Source organism: Panthera leo, chromosome F2 (genome assembly GCF_018350215.1).
Source record: "Panthera leo isolate Ple1 chromosome F2, P.leo_Ple1_pat1.1, whole genome shotgun sequence".
NCBI lineage: Eukaryota > Metazoa > Chordata > Mammalia > Carnivora > Felidae > Panthera > Panthera leo.
Genome location: NC_056695.1, coordinates 18692283 through 18716805, shown reverse-complemented (window position 1 = coordinate 18716805; position 24523 = coordinate 18692283). Strand labels below are relative to the sequence as shown.

The window sequence follows — 24523 nt, the reverse complement described above, 5'->3', positions numbered from 1 at the left end:
ATTATTCATTGATTCATTTACTGAGCAAATATTTATTGAGCATCTGCATGTGATGGGCACTCCAGGTATTTACTATATATTAACTAACAAGACTCCTGTTCTTATGGTACTTATATTGTGATTGGTGGCTAGAGTAGGTATGGGAGACAAAGAGAGAAGTAATAAATAAATAAAATAACATGATAATTTTAGCGAGTGATAAGTTCATGAAGAAAATTTCAAAAATTAAAAACGCAGTTTATTGGAATAATGGGATGAGTCAGAATGTCATTGAAGACATGAGTCATGAATACTGAGACTTTTATCATTTCATTTTCTGCTCTATCTCTAGCACCTAGAAAGGTCCCTGGCATATATTAGGAACTAATAAATAATTGTTGAATGAGAATGGCAAGAACAAAGTTGCTAAATATACAGTCATCTTGGAGTGTTCAAGGGAGAGACAGAAAGCTGCAGTGGCCACAGTGTAATGAGTTAGGTATAATACCATGTGCTGACTCACAGAGGAAGTCAGGGGCCCTATCATGTGGGGCCTTATGGTCCATGGTAAGAGATCTAGACCACGGTAAGAGGTTCTGGACTTCTCTTTGAGTTTAACGGGACTCCAGTAGATGATTATAAGTAGGAGGATGCCTTGATCTTACATCTGTTTTAAAAGGTCTCTTCAGCTGTTATCTGAAGAGGAGGACAATAGGGATAGTGGCCGAAAGTGGAAGCCAGGAAAGAGAAGATGGTGCTTGGGAGGAAGGTGGGATTCTGGAAGGGAGAGAAGTGGTCTGGTTCGGGACCTATATTGGTGGTAGAGTTCACAGGGTTTGAGGGCATGAGGGATAAAAAGGAATTCCAGATGATTTCTATCTGGATAGATGGTGGCACATTACATCGGTGGCACCCAGTGCGGTGGGGAAAAACTGGGAGAATCTAGCTCATTTTCACCCCACTCTAATTAAAAACAAAAATGAACACTGAAATACCTTAGCTTAATAGCCGTATTTATTCACAATTACCTCTTTTTCTCTTCTCCCACATTTTGCATTAGAAATTCTTCAAGCTTGGGGTGCCTGGGTGGCTCAGTCAGTGAAGCGTCTGACTTTAGCTCAGGTCATGATCTCACAATTCGAGTTTGAGCCTCGCTTCGGGCTCTGTGCTGACAGCTCAGAGCCTGGAGCCTGCTTTGGATTCTGTTTCCCTCTCTCTCTGCCCCTCCCTTGCTCATACTTTGTCTTTCTCAAAAACAAATAAACATTAAAAAAAATTTTTTTTTAAGAAATTCTTCAGGCTTTACTTCTTACTCCCATGATCACTGCTTTCTTCTTTGTTATTGATGTTCTCAGCAATCTGGTGCTCTCTCAAAATGATCCCCAAATTTGTCTCTGGATCTCTCTCTACCCTGAGCTTTACACACACATTCCCAACCTCTTACTGAGCACTCCCCTGTGGATGTCTTATACCCAACCTGCTGCAAACCCTTTATCTCCTCCACACCCTCCTCCTCCTGAATAATCATCCCTGTCATCTAGATAGAAAGTTCAGAATAACCTCATCTTGCTCTTCATTCATCTCCCACATCCAACAGTTATCAGACATGCTATTTCAGCTTCACCAGAATCTCCCCAATGGACCACTCTCATCGTGCCCAAGAACACAGCCCTCAACCTCCCACTGCCGGGAAAGGCTGGGGTCTCCTGGTGGAAGGGGCTCTCCGCAGTGTCCCAAGTGTCTTCATTCCATGTTCCACGCTGCTGTATCTGAGGACTCTAAAGCCAAGTTCTGGCCACTCTTCTGCCTAAAAGTGTCCATCACCTTCTCACCTCTTTCAGAATATGCCCCCCATATTACAGCCAGAGAGTTAACATCTTCTGGGATCAGAGGTGCCTACCTTTCTCACCACATCCTCCCTCCATATATTCATCCATGAAGTATACTCTCTTGCCATGTGACATTCTGTGCTAGTTCCTGAAGAGGCCACCATGAACTTTTTCACTCCCATGCCTGAGCACCTATACCATTCCTCAGGGTGGGACATCCTTCTGTCCTTCTGTCCCCGTGAGAGTTCTACTCTCTACATTGTGCAACCTTAATGCCCTTTCCCTCATGAAGCAGTCCCAAATACTCCAGTGAGAACCTGCTATTCCTTCCTCCACACTCCCGCACTTACCTGTATTTCTAATTCTTGCCTGTGTTGTAGTCGTTCGTGTTAAAGTTAGCAAATATATCACCATACCCCATACTCCCTGAAATGTAGTTCTGTATTTATTAGTCACTCAAATATGTTGTTAAAAACACATAAGCATCCTATAATGTGGTGATTTGCTCTACGTTAAATTGATTAATGAAATCATGCAATCTGTGGATAAACAGAATAATTTAGTTCTTAATATTTTATAATTAATAATTTCATAAAAGAATTACCATGGTGGATGATTCCATTTTCTAACAATGCTTGTCCTAAGTGAACCCCTTCCTCAGGCCTGTGAATCTCTCCAATTTCCAACAGCCATGACACAAATTCACTGCAATAGAAATCCAGTGAAAAAGTTAATTTTTTCCTCTGAAAGTCTATTTGTACCATGCTTTCATCAAGCAGCTATGGAAGGAGTCTCAAATATAAAAAAAATATTTGCAGTGCATTTCAGCATGCATTTTTTCACATATGCAAAGCCCAAAATTATTTAAATTTTACTCTATTCTAGGAAACAAATGTCCATAGCTTACCTAAACTATACTTAATAACTATTCAACTTACTGAGACCTCTAATAAACACAAATGGAAAATTTTAGAGTAGTTTTAACTATAAAGAGAATATAAGAGACCCTAAAGATATCCAACGGACAGAATAATAATGATTTAATATATAAGAAACAGACTGTCTGGAATGTGGCTTTTCAGGCACAGAGAACCAGTGTGTTTGAAACTCCAAGAAGGCAAACTAAAAATTAAAAACTAAAAAATAAAAATAAAAAAATCATATCCCATATGGTGGACAGAATTCTAAACATGTCCTCTTACCCCCCACCCCCATCAAGAATCCCATTCCTTGGGGCGCCTGGGTGTCTCAGTTGGTTAAATGTATGACTTCGGCTCATGTCATGATCTCTTGGTTTGAGAGTTTGAGACCCACGTCCGGCTCTGTGCTGACAGCTAAAAGCATGGAGCCTGCTTAGGATTCTGTATCTCCTTCTCTCTCTGCCTCTCCCCTGCTCGCTCGCTCTTTCTCTCAAAAATAAATAAACATTAAAAAAAAAAAAAAAAAAAGAATCCCATCCCTTGGTTTTGTAATCAAATCCTAATCTAGGTAGTGCTGTGAATGGATTTTGTATATGAAATTTAAATCCCAAGTCAGCTGACTCTCTAACTGAGAGTGGTCCTGGCCAACAGTCAGCACAGAAATAGGATTTATACTTACAGCCACAGAGGACTGAATTCTGTGGACTGAAGTTGCCAGCAAATTCAATGTGCTTGGAAGTGAATTTGTTCTCAGAGCCTTAAGGTAAGGGCCCAGCCTCAGCCCAACCCACAACCTTGATTTTGGCTTTGTGAGACCCTAAGCAGGCAACCCAGTATTGCTCACCTGGAATTCTTTCTGACCTAGAGAATTATGAGCTAATGAATGGCAGTTTTTTCAAGCCACTAGGTGTGTGGTAACTTATTTTGCAGCAATATAAAATTAATACACACCAAAAGCCATAGGAGAGTCTTACTATACTGTTTTCAAATGTAAAAATTATCTAGTAAATTCACTGTTGTATCTAAACTGTCATCCAAAAGGAATACTCCAGCACGAAACAATCCATCAGAACTGTCCACCGCATACATCTACTGTGGCTGTGAAGGACAGAGAGGATCACAGCTCACATCTGTCACCATTTTGGGGTGGGAAGAGGAGCCCCAGATATCACAGATAAGTAGGATGATGCTTTGCAATACAGGAGAGCACCAGCTGGGTCATGGTAATTGTTATGGCCATGTGGTATCATTAGGAGAACACTAGATACAGAAACGTTTTACAATGAAATATTTTATGGTGCTCATGTTATAAAAACCTAACATTTTGGGGCGCCTGGGTGGCTCAGTCAGTTAAGCGTCCGACTTCGGCTCAGGGCATGATCTCACAGTCCGTGAGTTCGAGCCCCACGTCAGGCTCTGTGAGGACAGCTCAGAGCCTGGAGCCTGTTTCAGATTCTGTGTCTCCCTCTCTCTCTGACCCTCCCCCGTTCATGCTCTGTCTCTCTCTGTCTCAAAAATAAATAAATGTCAAAAAAAAAAAAAAATTTAAAACCTAACATTTGAACTCTTACATAAAGTCACAGATACATTTTAGAATGGTTTTAATTTTGCACAGAGGTCAGAGAAGCCAAGCTATGGAAAATGTCGAAAATTACTTTTCCATTTATTTCAAAACCAAAAGCAATGCATATGGCTGCAGTCAAATAACTGAGGGACATGAAATTCTAAACATGGGTATCTAGACTAAAAAGTACATTTTAAGGCAGAAGAAGTTGTTAAAATGCTTTTAATTCTTTTATTAAATAGGAGCCATCCAAAAGAAAGTTTAAACAGAAGTAAAACTTCGGTTTTGTCCTCAATAGCACAAAAATAGTAAGAACATCAACCCCATAGCACTGTCACAGGATTAAATGAGCTGATAAATGATAACGGCCACAGTGCCTGGCACATTTTGAGCGCTTATTAACTGTCAGTGGCTGACAGGTGAGTTGTGCTGTTTGGTATGTAGCTAAAGCATCATTTTGTTCTGATGTCAGCAGATTCCTGAATGTGTCAAAAAATTAGGAAAAGAGCACTTTCTAAGTATTTCTATAAATTAGGAGCATAGGATAAAAAAAGAGAAGGGGTACGAAAGGAAGTTAATGGGTGGCTTTACTGCGGGACTTATTCAAATCACAAGGAGATCCCATTAACGCTCTGCAAAAGGATTGTAATCCAGTCAAAAACAATCTCCACCTTGGGCTGTTAACACAGAGGTAGCGTACTGTTGTGGGAAAAGCCACAATGAACACAGCTAAAATTTACTGTGTCTCTCCTATGTACAAGGGGCTCTGGAGAAGGCTTACAATCAATCATTGCAACTAACATGCATTATGGTCAGGGTAAAGGGTTAACAAAACCCTGCTCTTTCAATTAGGAAAACATGACCCTGGATTAACTTTCTAGCTGTTTCCTAGGACCTGATGAAGGCAGGGCATCAGCTGTGTTGCCAGGCAGCATTCTTATGGTAAAAATGACCCCCGACGGGTAAATGGAATATTAATAAACACCTGGTGAGAAGCCATAGCTTGAAGTGACACTCTTATAAGTAGGCATGTCCCTATGAGAAGTGGGAAGTTATGCCTAAAAGGTTATAATAAGAAATAGTGTCTCTGTGGGGCACCTGGGTTGGCAGGCTGAGTGTCCGACTTCTGCAGTTCCTGAGTTCAAGCCTCACGTCAGACTTGCTGCTGTCAGTGCAGAGCCTGCTTCAGATCCTCTGTGCCTGTCTCTACCTCTCCCCCTGCTTGCACTCTCTCAAAAATACATAAACATTAAAAAAAGAAGAAAGAGAGAGAGAGAGAGAGAGAGAGAGAGAGGAGGGAGGGAGGGAGGGAGGAAGGAAGGAAGGAAGGAAGGAAAGGAAAGGATGGAGGGAGGGAGGAAGGAAGGAAGGAAAGGAAGGAAGGAAGGAAAGGAAGGAAGGAAGGAAGGAAGGAAGGAAGGAAGGAAGGAAAGGAAGGAAAGGAAGGAGGGAGGGAGGGAGGAAGGAAGGAAGGAAAGGAAGGAAGGAAGGAAGGAAGGAAGGAAGGAAGGAAGGAAGGAAGGAAAGTCTTCTTTGCAGCATTGAGGTTTCCAAGTGAAGGTAGGCTCACATCTGCTCTTTCTCTTGCACAAAGCTGTCACCTGGGGGCCTACCAATGATAGCCACACTAGCTTGCTGGCAGTTGGGTGGTCTGCTGTGAGGACCATGCTCACTGGAGAAGAGACCCCGTGCTGCCCTGCAGGCCAGGGTTTCCTGGCCTATATTCTTCTCATGGGGTTGGGAGCTGGCGTGGCCTATGGCTATTTTGTTGTGTCTACATAATTAATCAAGAAGGCATTCTGGTATGTATTGCAAGTAAACACTACAATCATCTCCATTTTTAGAGAGGAAAAGGAAGTTTAAACTTCCCAAATCTCTCAACTAGCCAGAGGTAGGAGCAGATTTGCATGGAGACAGTCTGATGGTGAAGTCTGGGCTTTGAACTACTTTTAGAGAGTTGACACTGGCATATACTAGCTATATGAATGTGAGCACGGTATGCTCCCTGATGGCTGGGTTTTGAATCTTTAAAAAATATAAAGATTTTACCTCTTAAGTATGTATTTGAGGATTAGAAATAATGTATAGGAAGAAGCCAGCATAGGGCCTGGCCTAAGCAGCGGTACCTGAAGGCGGCCGCCCTTCCCTTCAGTCCTGCAGGCCGAACCCAGCAGGAATTCCCACATACAGCTGTCTGGAGAAACCAAAGGACACACAGCCAATCTATGTGAAAAGCTCAGGTGACTTCCCCGCCTGTTGCTCTGTGCCAGGCTCACTGCATGACCTACTTTTCCAGACTCCTCATCGATAGGCCTTCATGCTGAGCCCAGCTGTCAAAGTTTTGAATTAATTGCCAGCTTAGACTGTGTGTCTTCACTTCTCCAGTCTTCTCTGACTCGTAGGCCCTGTACTCACATCCTTGCCAGACTCTGTCCCCTATAGGTAAACCCGCCTGCCTGCCAGCCCCTGCCTGACCCCAACCTCTGCTTCGCCCTTGGAACACAGTACATCCAAAACTGCTGAAGTCATGGATGAATGGATAGATGTCTTAAGTTTTGTATGACTTCTGGCCCTAGATCCATTCCTTCACCCCACTACGGTCCAGGAAATGTTGATAGCAAAGAAATATTAAAAAATGCTTAGAGAAATATTTGTTAAAGAAAAACAAATCATTAAAGGAAAGTTAACACGTGAGATAGTGGAAACATGAAAGAAATACATGCACCTAGACTACCAACCTTACCTTCCAAGGAAGCATTTAGGGAACGTGGTCAGTTTTCTTTTCCTGTCTTTGATCAGATTTCCTTGTTTGCACATCATCTTATAAAGTTTCTCGCCCTGTTCGGAGATCATTACCCAGGTGTCTTGCTCCATTCCTAATTTTAAACCTATCAGAAATGAAACAAAGGACAGGTACTGAAAGTCTCCTCACTCACCCATGCCTTCATTAAACAAACATTTATTTCACGTCTACCACATGCAGGGGATTGCAGACACAGAGCTCCATACGCTAGGCCCTGATTTTCAAGAAGCTCTTGGGATACCAAGGAGACAGTCAAGACAGGATCTCGAGGGCCATATAGCACCTTGTGTAAATTGTGCCCAAAGGCACATGGTTTGGCCACTGGAGGAAGAGCAGCTGTACCTCAAGCTCCCTGCACCCCTTCTGCAGAATTAGATCGGCACAAGTGGACCGGCTGGCCCTGGAAACAGCCTTAAAGGAGAAACTGCGATACAATAAAGGCATATTCAGAGGATCTTGCCTTTACACAGAAATATTAAGAAAGGTTTCAGGGGCGCCTGGGTGGCTCAGTCAAGATGTTTTTTTAACATTTTGAGTATTTGAGTAACTTCCAAACTGTTTTCCAGAGTGGCTGCACCAGTGTGCATTCCCATCAAAAGTGCAAGAAGGGGGGTGCCTGGGTGGCTCAGTCGGTTAAGCGTCCGACTTCAGCTCAGGTCACGATCTCGCGGTCCATGAGTTCGAGCTCCGCGTTGGGCTCTGTGCTGACAGCTCAGAGCCTGGAGCCTGTTTCGGATTCTGTGTCTCCCTCTCTCTCTGACCCTCCCCCTTTCATGCTCTGTCTCTCTCTGTCTCAAAAATAAATAAACGTTAAAAAAAAAAATTTAAACAAAAAAAAAAAAAAAAGAGAGAAAGGTTTCACAGAAGACCAATGTTTAAAAGCAGAGGGGTGAACGGTATTTCCAGAGAGAAAGAGAGAGAGTTAACAAGAGCTACCTGAGGTGAAGCAACACAGGGGCACAGCTCCAGGCCCTACATGAGAGGACAGGACACACTGGTGGGTTAGTTAGGGACCTTGCTCAACTGCAGTTTCCATATACTTCATCCCTGAGGTATCAGGGAAGCATGTAAGGGTTTCCACCAGAGGGAGGGGTAAAGCAGGGCAGGACAGGAAAGAAAGTTTTGTTGCTTCAGAAACAAAGCTCTGATGACAATACAGGAACAAAGTGAAGGGGGCAGGGTTTAAAAAAAGGGAGACCATTAGGAGGAAGCCTCAAAAATTCAGGCAAGTTGAACCCTGAAGACAATAGCAGGGGCTACAGGGCAAAGAGAATGATGCTGAGACATATCTAGGGAGCAATACTGATAGGATACAGCAAAGGGTTAAATGCAGGCACGATGGAGAAAAGAGAGATCAGGATGCCTTCTAGGCTTTTGACCTGAGAGCCTGGAACTGGAGAGTGGGGGGTTAGACGCATTTCTGAAAAAGGGATTCAGATAAGGAGGCGTCCAATACTGTGCATATTGAATTTGGACGTTCAGGTAGAGTCCAGGAGTCAGCAGAACACATGCGTATGAAGCTCAGGAGAGATGGACGAAGTGGCAGTGTAGATGTTGATGTGGATCTGGTGGGAACGGGTAACCCAGGCAAGGAGCTATCTTAGCGGAGAGCAGTGTCAAAGCTGAAAGCCTGAGAACGCCCACAATCTGGGACGTTTGGACGGGACTGACAAACTGTTGCAGAAGAAGAAATACTTGAATTATTTTTAGTTTTCTGGCTACAAATTTTCTTATGAAAATTTTATTTTTACAATGGAGGGGCAATTACCACTTGTCAGTAATAGGGAATACTCCATCAAGAATAGAACCTGTTCACATAAACAAATTTACACAACATGCTTATTTGCTTGCTTTTCTTTCTTTCTCTCTCCTTTCCTTCCTCCCTTCCTTTTTCACCTTAGGTTTACCTGTATGCACAGCCATTCTGAAAAATAAATAAAGGTTCAACTTGATGAAAAATTTATTTTACCTTTTAAATGACTTGCTATGCTATTTGAATTGATTGCTGGATTCAACAAAACGGAAAGAATCAGCTATTCGGTATTCACAATCTATGTTTTAAATTTTTCTAACTAGTTCTCCATCCAAGATCAATCAAAGGAGTTAAGTATTTGAAAATGCTTTGGAAATGCTCATATAAATGTGTGTGCTATGAATATTTCAATCGAAATAGGAGCTTTGTATGTTCTTCAAGGAAAAACTTCTGAAGATCGAAGAAAGGGTTCTTTGTGCTTCAAAATTTCATCAGCAATGGGATATTTTATTCCTAAGTCTCTGGGAAAAGGAATACATACTGTCTTGTTTCTTATCAATTATTGAGTAAAGAAATTAGTAGTAACACAAGCATTTCTATTTCTTAGCTGAATTAAAGGAATGTGCGTAATTGCAGATAAACGTCACACAATTGAATACCGCCAGATCAAGTGCCTTTTGCGAATCTTGCTAAAAACGTGAAGCAATTTCGAACCCGGCCTCCTCATGTGAACAAACTCCTTATTGGCTTGCATTATAGTCAACGGCATTGTAAAAAGTTAATGTATATCCCAAGTGCTTTATTCTATAATTAGGACACTAACATATTTGGTCTAGAGATTTTCACTGTACTGTTACATATATAGAGAACAACTGTTGGAGGCCCTACAACACTGCCTTATACTATGGAAGTTTGTCTCTTACAGGAAAACTCTGAGATGATGCTTTAGAAATGGCGAGAATAAGGTGCAAAGAAAATTTAACAACTTTTAAAGCAAACGAAACTATTTGCTGTAGACTGAATGTTTGCATGCCTCCCAAATTCATATGTTCAAACCTGACATCTAATTGTGCTGGGGTTAGGAGGTAAGGTGTTTGGGAAATGATTAGGTCATGAGAGTGGAGTCCTCATGAATGAGATTAATGGCCTTATCGACAAGACCCCAGAGAGATCTGCTGCCCTGCTGTTATGTGAGGACACAGTGAAGAGATGGCCATCTAGGAACTGGAAAATTGCTCTTCCCAGACACCAGATCTTGGGCTCCTAGCCTCCAGAACTGTGAGTTATAAATTTCTGTTGTTTATAAGCCACCTAGTCTGTGGTATCTGTCATAGCAGCCTCAACAGACTAACATAATATTTAAAAGACACTGCTGGCCACAATATAATTATTTCACTAACTATACAAGGTTTTTCTTTTCTTTCAGTGATAATATTAGAAGTATCCATAAAGTATTTTAGCATGAGTCTTACCTCACTTGGAAAATCCAGGTGAACATCACACACCTTTTTACTTTCTCATAATTTCTGCCCATTGTCTGCTTTCTTCCTAAGTTAGAATCTTCACAAAAGTGTAATAGTGGCCAATTCATACACCCACCTTTTCTCCGTTCTCTTTCTTTCAAAATAGCTTCAAACCATTCGTGCTTCTCTTCAGGTGTTTTTGCCATGCACACGAACCATTTATTTTTTGCTGTGTTATGTATTTTCCATCCATTGATAACAATGTGTCCACTACTATGGAAATCAGCTGGAAATTAATGGGGGTAAAGGTGAACAACAAATATAATATATAAATTATATCAACACAACCATTCAATTCACAAAAGTCCCAACACCACTGAGTTCTTAAAAGTATCTTCGCTTTAAATGTGTGAAATGAAGAACATAAAAATAAAAAATCAAATGTTTGTATATGAAATGCAGTTAGTGCTCAGGAATAAAACACTTCTAACTCTTAATATTAATATATTACATGAAATTAAACATCTGAAGTATTAACATTCCTTTCCTCTATGTCCAAAAATATTGTTAAAGTTCCTAAAGCAATAAAAGAAGAACGTTTAAAAGAATTTTCATCCCAATAATCAAATATCCAAGGTGTCAGATTCATTTTGCCTTTCTAATACTCATTTGAAATATTATTCTAGCTTTCAAAAGCAAAGTATATCCCCACCGAACAATTTTCAGCTGTTTCATGAACCACACAGGAAGAATCAGAACAAATCAATGGAACATACCAAGAGCACATTTACCTAATCTTTAATAAATGGAAAGGTACAAATAAATGTCAATCCATTATCCTTGCTCATGAAAACCTGAAAAATGTGCACTCTTTAAAACCACATCATTCCATATAGGAAGAAGAAATTTTTCTCTGAGTATGAATTCACATTGTCTTTTTTTAGGTCTCCCCATCATTTTGGCTACACTGTCATGCTAGATTTGAAAATGTCAACAGGAAACCCTCTACGGCAGTTCTGCCTAATAGCAGGTAGGGAATAGTGATGTTACTTGTATCCAGCATTTACTGGCATGACAGTCTGCAAAGCAAAGATTTCAAAATGAAAAAACATATGACAAAGGCCTGAGTCAGCACCTGCACCAATTTAAAGTGACACTTTTCATTCATCTCCCTGACAGTCACTAAATAGTAATGGTGGGTGGACAGGAGGTGAGACACAAAACGTGAAAGGTGGTTTAGAGAAATGACTTTGTGGCACTGTACTTGTTTTTTGTTTCTTTGTTTTTTCTCAAATGGCCTTATTTTATTTGGTGAGGTCTGAGTAGAGGCAGACATGATGCCCGTAGTCTTTTTAGCTCCAAAATCACCACAAGGTATCTGCGACCAGATTGACTATTCCAAAAATGCATTCTCAAATGATTCTGTATATTGAGGGTCTTTAAAAATTCCAACTTATAGTGGGGCGCCTGGGTGGCCCAGTCAGTTAAGCTTCAGCTCAGGTCATGGTCTCGCGATTTGAATTCGAGCCCCACATCTGATTCGTCATTGACAGTGCAGAGTCTGTTTGGAATTCTCTCTCTTTCCCTCTGTCTCTCTGCCCCACCCCTGCTTGCTCTCTCTCTCTCTCTCTCTCTCTCAAAATAGATAATAAACTTTAAAAAATTCCAAGTTATACTTGAGCCAGGAGAGAATTATGTTAGATATTACTCTATAATATAATATATATATGTTATAATATATATATATAATATATATACGATATATGTGTGCGTGTGTGTGCCATAATCCTGTTAATAATAACAATTTCTGATAAAATAAGGATTCAAATGGCAGAAGATTTCCCCCATCAGGAAATTGCCATATGTTTTATTTTTATTTTATTATGTTTATTTATTTTGAGAAAGGGAGAGAGAGAGAGAGAGAGAGAGAGAGCAGGGGAGGGGCAGGGGAGGGGCAGAGAGAGAGGGAAACACAGAATCCAAAGCAAGTTCCAGGCTCTGAGCTATCAGTGCAGAGCCTCACGAGGGGTTTGAATCCCTAAGCCGTGAAATCAGGATCTGGGCCGAAGTTGAATGCTCAACCAACTGAGCCATCCAGGCGCCCTGCCATCTGTTTTGAAAAGGAATTTGTGTACTTTTCTTCTTATCTTTACACATTTAGTTCATGTTCATATCCTATATAAAGTAGCAGAACTTTTTAATACATGTCACATAAATATCAATGGAATTAGTAAGGAAGTAAAAATTATTAGTTCATAATTATACCATAATCCCTTGTTACTACTTATAAAAATAACCAACGGAGAAAATAGGATAAATTGGTGGGAAAAAAAGATCAAGTTGCACATGTCCACATCGACCCCCCTCCCCGCATGGGTCACTTTACAGGGCCAATATCAGAAACAAGCATAGGCTTTTCACACTCTCCCTTCTTCCACAATCAGACTGACAATCAGACTGAGATCAGCTAAGAGAACCCAGCACTGCAGCCTAAAAGACCCCACATTCCCACTAATGATATTACCCTTTACCCACACCCCAGGTAAAGAAAATCACCATAGCCACATGTAACCTGTAGTAATAAAATATTGGGCTTATTTTAAAAGGAACATGGTGTATTCTTTCCACAGAACACAGAGGAAAACAAGTTCATCTATCAGGGTGATGCTTCTGACCCTGCGCACCACCTGCCCTGGGACAGACACCTCTGCAACCTGGGTGTTCCTTCCTTCCCTCCCTCGACTATTTGAGTCTGGCACTGCTCTCTTCACACCCTGCTGACTCCTCCTTCAACATTTTTCATCAGGCCATTCCTGACTTCACACTCCTTGTGCTGTGACTTCTCACCTGTTCTCTAGGCTGAGGCTCTCATCAAGCCACCAGCCCTGCTCTCTGCCTCAGCAACTCTTCCTTCTCTTTAAAGTGTACCTGCATCTTCCATGAAGCCTTGCCTAAGCACTATAACCTGTGCATTCAAACTTCCCTTGGAAAATGTATGACTGAACTCAAAACCAGACAGGTCAGCAAATGACGGCATGTGGCTATTGTTTCACGTACAGAAAGCGAGACTGTTAATTGACTGTAAAATCTACTATGTCAAACGATAGGTACATCTCTGTTCCAATATAATATTTTGAAAGAAGAGCTTATGTCACCTAATAAATTAAAGTGAAAGGATAATGTCACTTTTTAAAGTTTATGTGCTAACTACTATCACACTAATTTTAAAAATCATAAATAATTTTAAACATATATACAAATATGTGAGTACATACATATGTATATACATACATATGTATCAAAATGTAGTATAAATATCATAATGATATCAGTTACCAAATTATCAGTGTTATAAAAAATAAGCAATTGATTCTCATTTATTTCAAAAGAAATATATGATGTATTTAGTGATATATAAATGGCTTCATAATTTCAATCACAGCACATTTCTCAATAACTTCATTCTTTTTTTTATAATTTTAAAAAATATTTATTTATTTTTGAGAGAGAGAGAGAAACAGACTGCAAGCGGGGAGGGGGGAGGGGCAGAGAGAGAGGGAGACACAGAATCCAAAGCAGGTTCCAGGCTCTGAGCTGTCAGCACAGAGCCTGAAGTGGGGCTCGAACTCACAAACCACGAGATCATGACCTGAGCTGAAGTCAGCGTTCAACCAACTGAGTCACCCAGGCACCCCCCAATAACTTCACTCTAAACAATAAATTTGAATTGAACTTATTTATAAAGAACAGCCACATAAAGATCATGGAAAAGCCTAGCAGTGCTTTTCCTTAGTAGAAATTTAAAAATATTGTTTTTACTGAAAGAACATTAATGGCAAGTGCAGGAATTTTCACTTATATTTATATCTAAAATATAATTCTATAGGAAGTGTTAAAAAGGAATGGAAAATTGTCATTCATTAAGTGTAGAATATCCAAATTCAAGTCTCCAGGCGCTGATGTTTTTCCAAAAAGAGAAAAATCCAAGGGTCAGCCGAGAACAACTCACTAATTACTTTGAAGCTATACAGTTTGCAAATTCCTCACTCTTAATCCAGCATAGTTTTACATAATGAGATGAGGTTTTGCTAAAACTGATACTACTATAACTCTCAGTGGAAATGCTGATATCCTTTCAATAGCATGAGTTTTAATGAGATGGAAGCTAGCCAAGTACCATATACTCAGGCTACGAAACAGAAGAAACTGCCAGAAAATATTATTCAAAACATCAAGAAACTGATGTCTAAACAATGTATTTAACTCTTATTATGGTGATCAACAGTGTGAATGCATAAATTTTTAAGAGAAATTTTAAAAATTAAAAACTGAGAACAAACTGAGGGTTGATGGGGAGTGGGAGGGAGGGGAGGGTGGGTGATGGGTATTGAGGAGGGCACCTGTTGGGATGAGCACTGGGTGTTGTATGGAAACCAATTTGACAATAAATTTCATATTAAAAAAATTATAATGTACTTACATTATGAATATTTAATGTTGAGAAAATTAGTTTTTGGAATAAATCTTTGATTTTATCAAATAATAGAAGAAAATTTTCTGGCATCCAAAATAGCATTAGCCATTACTTACGGCAAAAAGTTAAAAGTTTAAAAAAAAAAAAGAGGTTCGAGGGATGCCTAGGTGGCTCAGTTGGTTAAGTATCTAACTTTCGATTTCAGGTCAGGTCATGATCTCACGATTCATGAGTTCAAGCCCCACACCAGGCTGCACGCTGACAGCACGGAGCCTGCTTGGGATCCTCTCTGTCTCTGTCTCTCTCTGCCCTGCTTGAGAACTTTCTCTCTCAAAATAAATAAATAAACTTTAAAAAAAAGAGAGAGTCTGATTTTTCCTTTTGAAACTAAAAATAGCTCCCCTGACCTTTTTTTTTTAATTCTCAAGAACACTCCTTTAAATTAATAACATATTGAAAATGTAAGTGTATCAGGAAAGAACTCTTATACTCTTAGTCTTTTCAACATTGTAAAGTTATCCTACTTTTTAATTAAGAATGTATTCAATTCAGGGGCGCCTGGGTGGCTCAGTCGGTTAAGCGTCCGACTTCGGCTCAGGTCACGATCTCGCGGTCCGTGAGTTCGAGCCCCGCGTCAGGCTCTGGGCTGACGGCTCAGAGCCTGGAGCCTGTTTCCGATTCTGTGTCTCCCTCTCTCTCTGCCCCTCCCCCGTTCATGCTCTGTCTCTCTCTGTCTCAAAAATAAATAAACGTTAAAAAAAAAAATTTAAAAACAAAAAAAAAGAATGTATTCAATTCAGGTTACACAACAATAAATATGGCTGATAAGGTAACTATGGTGTATCTATTTGACTATTAAGCAACAATAAATACTATGTTATGTGGTGATAAGACATGAAGATAAAGATGACTATAATTCACATAATGATTTTATTTAATTGAAAAAAGGATATAAAACTAGAGTTCATGTTTTTAAACATTTTTGAAAATCTATGCATAAAAAGAAAAATTGAAGGAAGTATTAAAATTCTTTTACTTCTCTTTATATTTTCAACTTTTTGTTATTTTCAAATTTACTTTATTTTTTTTAAGTTTATTTATTTAGAGAGAGACAGTATGTGAGAGAGCAGCGGAAGGGCAGACACTGAGGGAGAAGGAGAGAATCTTAAGTAGGCTCCACACTCAGTGCAGAGCCTAACATGGGGCTTGATCCCATGACCCTGTGACCATGACCCAAGTCAAAACCGAGTCAGATGCTCAACTGAGCCATCCAAGCACCCCCAAAATTTTCTTTAATAAGCAAAATTTAATTTCAAAAAACCCAATGTGTTCAATATCTTTGAATGGTTTCAAATATTTATATAAAAAATGGTAGCTGAAACTTTCTTTAAAAATCCTGTGCACTTTCAGGAACACCTTAAAGAATAAAAATTCTCCATCTTACTTAATTCAAATTTGACTACTGTCCTGCATCTATGGTTTGCCCAACATTGAATTACAGATCACATTTTCTAAAGGTCACCATTCTTGCCCTTTGTCCAACTACACAAATAAACTTGTTCTTAAGAAAGAATTTACAGGGGCGCCTGGGTGGCTCAGTCGGTTAAGCGTCCGACTTCAGCTCAGGTCATGATCTCGCGATCTCGCGGTCCATGAGTTCGAGCCCCGCGTCGGGCTCTGGGCTGATGGCTCAGAGCCTGGAGCCTGCTTCTGATTCTGTGTCTCCCTCTCTCTCTGCTCCTCCCCCGTTCATGCTCTGTCTCTCTCTCTGTCTCAAAAATAAATAAACGTTAAAAAAAAATTAAAAAAGAAAAAAGAAAGAATTTATAAATGATCTGGTATACTTTAAATATTTATTAAATGTTTTCTTATTTATTTTTGAAAGAGAGAGAAAGAGACAGCACACAGGGAAGGGGGGCAGAGAAAGAGGGGGATAGAGGATCTGAAGCAGGCTCTGGGCTAACAGCAGAGAGCCCGAGGCGGAGCTCTAACTTGTGAACTATGAGAGCACAAACTGAGCCAAATTCAGATGCTTAACCAACTGAGCCACCCAGGTGCTCCTGGGGCTACGTTCTGAATGAATTTCCAAGAATATACTATGAAAATTACAAAGAAATTTAATTGTAGAAAGTTTGACAGTTTTCCTACATAGCTCTTAAGCTGGATACTTTTTATGAATCATGTTTAAACTGATATACTCATAAACAAAGAAGAGGAATTAAATTAGAGGAATCCCCCAGGGGCACTTGTGTGGCTCAGTCGGTCAAGTGGCTGACTCTTGACTTCAGCTCAGGTCATGATGTCATGGTTCATGGGATGGAACCCCATGTCGGGCTCTGCTGACAGTGCAGAGCCTGCTTGGGATTCTTTCTCTCTCTCTGTCTCTGTCTCTGTCTCTCTCTCTCGCTTTATCTCTTTCCCTCTCTCTCTCCAACACTCCCCTACTCACTCACTCACTCTTTCTCTCTCTCTCTCTCTCTCTCTCTCTCTCTCTCTCAAAATAAATAAGTAAACATTTAAAAAAAATTAGAATTCACCCAAATGAAGTCGGATCTAGAGAATGGTGGAATGGAGGGGCACCTGGGTGGCTCAGTCAGTTAAGCATCAGCCTTCGGCTCAGGTCATGATCTCATGTTTGTGAGTTCGAGCCCCACATTTGGCTCTGTGCTAACAGCTCAGAGCCTGGAGCCTGCTTCAGATTCTGTCTCCCTCTTTCTGCCCCTCCTCAGCTCACACACACTCTCTCTCTCTCTCTCTCAAAAATACATAAACATTAAAAAAAATTAAAACTATAGAGAATGGTGGAATGGAAATCTGGCCACATACTCAATGGCTACCATCTTTGTTGAACATAAGAAGTAATGGATAACGCGGATATATTAAAACAAATACACAGATTTTTACATTTCTGCATGTCTTATCATCATTGCATTAATTTTTTGTATTCTGAGATATAACTGATATAATCCAACTCATTAAACATTATAAATAAAAGTAGAATCATGTTTATTTTTCAAAAGATGTCAGATAGTTACACATTGGCTAAAAGCTTAGTCTCATTCCAAATGCAATTACTTCTGCAAGTTTTGAGCTAAATTAGTGCAAATGGTTGTCTGATGGAGGCCCTTAGAAAAGAAAAGCGTTCTACTTATAACTAGAGTATACAAAAATACCTAGTATTTCTACAATATATTCAAATAGATGGGGGAGCATTTAAATTTTTCATCGAAATTTCTAAGCATGCTTAAAAATACATCTTGATTAATTAATTTTTATTATTTATACCACAATATGGTATCGTTGTTGTTTGTTTCTGGTTTTGGCAATGAACACAAAAGCCTGATGGTATTTGCCATCCCTTACTGAATTTATCCAGGGTCCTAGCGTGGGAAGAACTTGGTATACAGACACTGATCAGCTCTGCTGAGATCTATCAGCATCAGAGCTCCCATTTATAAGTATAAAGTAAGAACACTTAGGGGCACCTGGGTGGCTCAGTGGTTAAGCGTCTGACTTCAGCTCAGGTCATGATCTCATGGTTCGTGAGTTCGAGTTCTGCGTCGGGCTCTGTGCTGACAGCTCACAGCCTGGAGCCTGCTTCCGATTCTGTGTCTCTCTCTCTCTCTCTCTGCCCTTCCCCCTACTCACGCTCTGTCCCTCTCTATCAAAAAATGAATAAACGTTAAAAAAAAATTTTTTTTAAAGAACACTTAAAACCTGAGCTCATCAAAAATAGAGATTCCATGATGGAAATGACCAAGAAAACAGGAAAGGAGAAAGTTGGTGCAGCACCCAGACTGTCTCTCAAAACAAACAACCAAAGTCAATCTCTACACATTAATGCCTTATCTCTTCATTGCTCTCCAGTTGGTCCCTATAGATTTAAAATTCATATGGAGTCGCTGCTCCATGTTTCTCAAGGTATGGCCACAGGCACCTGAGAAACCTCACTCCAGTCCCAGCTCCATACTAAACAGCTGGGTAAAAGTGGATGAGTTAGTTCTTAAGTGTGGCCTGGTTTCCATCATCCGAAATGTTACCAGGATATATGAGTTGATCTTCAAGATCCTATTCATCTTCAGAAATTCTAGTTTTAAATTTCCATGTCCTGGCTGAGGACACATACTCCCCCAAAAGACCTAGTACACACACTTATGAGAAAACCAAATTTTCTTTGCAGGAAGCAAAGGGAAGGTATCCAGCTGGAGCCTAAAATGTCTTTAAGTGACGTTGTAGCAAGTATTTGCAGCCAAATTTCAGCAACATGCTGCATATGTATGTTTAAGGGGGAAACAAAACCTTAACTGAATAATACAAAGTGTAATTAATTTCTTCATCATATTTCAATGAATCCTGAGCCTTGGAAGTTTGTGTCAAGATGTGTCATTAGACACTTTATCACTAATATTAGTCTTCCCCAATAATTTGTATTTACCAGGGTCTGAGGCCTTGTTTCTATAATGCCCCTGTCCCTCAGGTGCCGAGGTCCTGAAGGTGAAAATCTTACCAATGCTAAAAGAACTTTTTCATGGGGTTGAATCCAAAGACAATTTGCATTAAAGCTCCATCACCCCACATAGGCTCACCCCCATATACCTATCTGACACAGATACGCTGAAGATACTATTTTATGCCCATGCCTCCAAAGGCCCTGGGCTCCTTCCATTTCTTTATCTTATGCCCCAATTTCCCATAGCATAGTAATCATTATCAAAATTCAACACAGTTTACCAAAATTCACTTAGATTACCAATGCAGATGGCACAAATGGAGACAACCACACCATCTGGGAGAGAGGAAAGGAAGTGAGACACAGGAGCTTTATGAAGAAAACAAAGAGAAGGCTGAAGCAACAGGGGACAGGTGGTTCCACCAGGGCAGACGAGGCCAAGAAGGAACAGAGTAGAGCTTTGAGTGTGCCTTCCCCTGCCTTACTTCTTCCGACCTCAAGTACGTGGGCTTTTGGATATTCTCTTGAGCAATAGGGTTACTGAAGTGAGAGAGCTGTTCACATTTTAGACAGGCAACTTCCTAATGTCACTAGTCTCTTTTCAAAGCATTAAAATGAATTAATGCCACCTTATAAAAATACGGTGGGGGTGCCTGGGTGGCTCAGTCGGTTAAGCGTCTGACTTTGGTTCCGGTCACGATCTCATGGTTCCTGAGTTCAGGTCCCACATTGGGCTCTGCGCTGACCATGCGGAGCCTGCTTGGGATTCTCTGTCTCCCTCTCTCTCTGCCCCTCCCTGACTCGCTCTCTATCTGTCTCAAAAATAAATAAATAAATAAACATCAAAAAATTTGAAAAAATAAATATTGTGCACATCCTGCCAAGGAAAGATAGCCTACTAGGTCCCACATGTGAGAATGTATTTGCACCTGTATTATAGAAAGGGATTTTTAGCTGTGTCACCTGTCAGACAGCTCCACACTCCATCTCTCCCCTAGTCCATGAGGAACCTCACCACAAGACGACTTGGTTCCCAGGCAGTACACCTGAGTTTTGCTCATTGCATGTCCCTTCCCCCTTACCTGAAATAATCATGCTTTACTATTTTATATTCTGGACAATTTTTAGGATACTGACAATGGGATAGAGAAATGGCACACAGGTGAGCACTTTTGAAAATTTTCACCCCTGCAAAGGATAAACATTCTTCTCCCCTCTGGGACTAAAAGATGGTAACAAAGGTATGTGGTAGAGGGGAGCTGACCTGTGCCCCAATCCCAGTTTAAATGAAGTATTATACAGAACACTTCTGCATATGGGAATTAAAGTCATTTAGCAACAATTAATATATGTTATTTCATCGTGTCTTTTGCTCCTAGAAGCATATCTTTGAAATCTAATTAAAATCATCGGGGGGAAATGTGATCCAATTTCCTGAACATTCATATTATAGACTAGTACATAACCACATAATGGGATTCATATATTTTTCAAATAAAAATAATTTATGTAACTTCATTTTATTTAATGTTTGTGACTGTGATTTCACGAACTTACTTATCAATGTCTGTACCTTCAGATCTGCAGAGCAAAAATGTACCATCTATAAGTAATAAAGTACTTAAAATGAGCATTTAAAATACACAAACCACCTTCATCCACAACTTTTCTCTGTAAGAAAACTGACATGTTTCTACACACAACGGCTATCTAGCTAAAACGAATCTAGGGTTTTATATATTATATTGTAGAATAAAATATATTACATGAAATATAATATATATTATACAATAGAATATATGAAAACAATCACACATATACTTATAAAAGATAGTGTAACTTAAAAAGAAAATAAATTCATTCATTATTTTCTGCACTCATGCTGGCTATACCAGGAAATATGAGTGTGTATGTCACTCCTACTCAGCAATTTCTTTGTATCTCTGTGTTGAATGCTAGTGTATTTCAGCCAAATATAATTTTCCACTTTGACAAGAATCCTCTTCTTCCTTATCAAGCCTTTCTCCTCCAACTGCTCTACCTAACAAAGTTTTCCTAAGCTCTAATGTACCGCAAAAGAAGTATTCAGGTGAGAAGTTTGTCTTATGAGGGAGCTGGCGTCTCATTTTTAAAATCACTAATTACCTACCTGTGCCATCGTCCACGTTCTCCACTTCCATCACCTCTGTATTGATTCGGCCACGAAAAAGGTACCGATGTCCATCTGTAGATGCCTTGCTATTCTTCAACCGTCTTGTGATGGAATGAAATCACAAAAATTTTGTTACTAAACTTAATAAAAAACAGTATTGAAACAATATAACTTAAGCTAGTCTTAAAAAAAAAAAACAGACATTGATGCAATCAATGACACCAAATGTTAGGCTCTTGGTGTTTGTTTTTTTATTTGTGTCCTCCCATTCCTAACAGCACTGGTTGCTTTACAAGTTGAAACTTATAGACTAGTGTTTTAAAATAAATGGAAGTTATTGGAGCATCTGGGTGGCTCAGTCAGGTAAGCGTCTGACTCTTGATTTTGGCTCAGGTCACGATCTCATGGTTTGTGAGATCGAGCCCCGCATGGGGCTCTGTGCTGAGATCGAGCCCCGCATGGGGCTCTGAGCCTGCTTGGGATTCCTCTCCCTCTCTCCTGCTCCTCCCCCATGCTCTCTCTCTCAAAAAAAAAAAAAAATTAAATTAAATAATTTAGATAAATGGAAGCTTTGGACTAAGAACAGTATACAGGTAGGTGGGTAAATACATATTTTTGCTCAAGTTAGAAATCAAAGGTACCCAATCAAAGTCTGACACACACTAAAAGTTAGTTATTTTAAAACTTCATCTGATTTATTTCACTTTCATTTCTCGTTTTTCAGTAACTAGCTGGTAATTTCCACCTTTTCAAGCTCTGGTAAAATTCGGTTAGTACTTATGATCCCTCTGCAAAGAAACGGACTGTGCTGGGAATTCTTGAGTGTCATCCAGCTGAAAATATATTCCCTAGATTGTTTTTATGATATGAGAATTGTATGCTTGTTGAGTAAGTCTCTTAATGCACTTATAATCCTTTATAAGGGTCTCATTTCTTCTATTTTAAAAAGAAGTTGAAAACATTCCAAAACTTTGTATATAGTGTGCCTATTACCAGTCTTTAATGCTAAAAAAGCATGTAATACAAAGGTTTACAGGTGAACATTTATCACATGAATTAAGTGGTTAAGTATGTTTGTAATGGAATCACTGAACATTCAGGAGAGTTGATTTTAAAAACTTTTTAAAATTATGTTTTAAATTATTAACTAATTTAATTCTTAAAGAGGAAAGATTCTTCAACCTTGAGTGGGGGAGAGGGGCTGAGGGAGGGAGAGAATCTTAAGCAGGCTCCAAGCTCAGCACGGAGCCCAACATGGGACTCGATCCCAGGACCCTGGGCTCATGACCTAAGCTGAAATCAAGAGTTGGACCCTCAACCAACTGAGCCACCAGGTGCCCCTAAAGAAGAAAGATTCTAAGAAATGATTCAGGAGGATTTAAGAACACCTAGCCACTCAAAAGATTTCAATTAACCTGAACTATTCCATTTGACTCATTGACAAAAGTTTAGCAAATAATTTAATATACTGAAATAATTATTCACTTATTGTGTTATACAGACACATGTGGCAAAAGTGGAGATGTAAATGTTTACCAGCTTCAATGTCCCTCTCCTCCTCTCTCCTACAGTTAGAGATCAGTCCTGAAGTGTTGAGAGGCGGTGAAGTGCTGAGAAGTGCTGGGCAGGTGCTGAGAGGGGTCACAAGGTGCTGTCATGGTCTCTGAGTTTCTTCCTTGGAAGAGAGTACATCTTCCTGGCTTATCTGTCTAAACTCTCATTAAAACTTAGTAGTCCTTCACCACTAGTAAAGAAACCTAACTAAATAGATTAATTAACCTGATTTAGGATTTATTAGTTCCAGATCTTCACCATCTTGCACTCTCGTGTTCATTTTGAAAGTGACCTCTGAATGTCCTTTGTGAATAACCTTACATAAATGCTACAATTTAGGGATTCGGGCCAGGCAGTAGGCAAGTTGGCATCAGAGTCAGCCAAGGACAGAGAAGAATGCAGAGCAGTCTAATATGCAGGTACCTGAACATTCTCCCGGGTAGGATATAGTATCATGGTGTCTGGTAAAAAAGAATTCCTTGTAAGTTGACACATCATACATTGTTTTAAAAGTTTAATATACTTGGTAACAGTTTTAGTCACAGTCAGAGAACCATGGAATCATTCACTGGGTCGTATTTTCAAAGTATTAATTTTCTTTGTGATACTGCTGTGAACTCTGTACATGTTTCTATTATTTCTCTTGACCTGCAGATAGTAACACTCAATATGAAATTTCAGTAAGTGTTTGATCAATACTGTAACACTTCACTCAGACAGAGAGATCTTTGGTCCTTTCAGAAGATGGCTCTATTAAAGTACATAGACTGAAAAGCCTCAGGTTTGAAAACAATTTTGTTTTATATTGTAATGTTGACTATTTTGCATATCCCAATTCTATGATTTCCCTCCTAAGTATGTGTTTTAATGGTCACCAGGATACATGTGCAGGAATGTTCATAATAGCAGAAAAACTAAAACCAACAAAGAAAACAAATAAAAATCTAAAGTCCACTGATAGGAGAATGAATAAGTAACTGTTATTAACTTATTGGGATAATATTCATTCTCCTATCAGTGGCTGAGATCATGACCTGAGCCAAAGTCAGATGCTTAACCGACTGAGTCACCCAGGTGCCCCCAAAACTGCAGGCTTTTAATTTTACAAATGTTTCCTGTTGTTTAGCTATTTAACAATAACAGCCATGAGACCATAAATGACATCATCATTATACACTCAAGTCATGATCTCAGGTTTTTAGGTTTGAGTCCCAAGTCAGGCTCTGTGCTGACAGCTCAGAGTCCAGAGCCTGCTTCGGATTCTGTCTCCCTTTGTCTCTGCCCCTCCCCAGCTCGTGCTCTGTTTCTCTCTGTCTCTCACAAATGCATAAACGTTAAAAATGAAAAAGCCTGTGATTTTTAAGCAAATGTCTTCAATGTGTGTATAATGTGGACAAAAACTTTTGCTAATTGTGCAAAAACTTTGGACTTGAAGGCGGGCATATATATAAGTATGAGATCAACTGTAATAAAGAAAAAAGATCTCATTCTCAAATGGATGCCTTTAATAACTGTACCTAGATGGATGTGTTAATTGACTACATGGAGGAAATCCTTTCACAATGTATACCAAATCATAATG

The 24523-nt window shown here is 39.7% G+C and overlaps 1 protein-coding gene across 1 annotated transcript in view; it reads right to left on the bottom strand.

The window, feature by feature from the left end:
• The window catches only part of PREX2 (phosphatidylinositol-3,4,5-trisphosphate dependent Rac exchange factor 2), a 287036-nt gene that overhangs the window by 161243 nt on the left and 101270 nt on the right, over positions 1 to 24523 (bottom strand). Inside the window, exons 8-11 of the mRNA XM_042923563.1 lie at positions 21385 to 21488; positions 10448 to 10597; positions 7036 to 7180; positions 2413 to 2513 (exon numbers count right to left, since the gene is read on the bottom strand). Of these exons, the coding sequence (XP_042779497.1) occupies positions 2413 to 2513; positions 7036 to 7180; positions 10448 to 10597; positions 21385 to 21488 (500 nt within the window). The remainder of the gene's footprint in view (positions 1 to 2412; positions 2514 to 7035; positions 7181 to 10447; positions 10598 to 21384; positions 21489 to 24523) is intronic.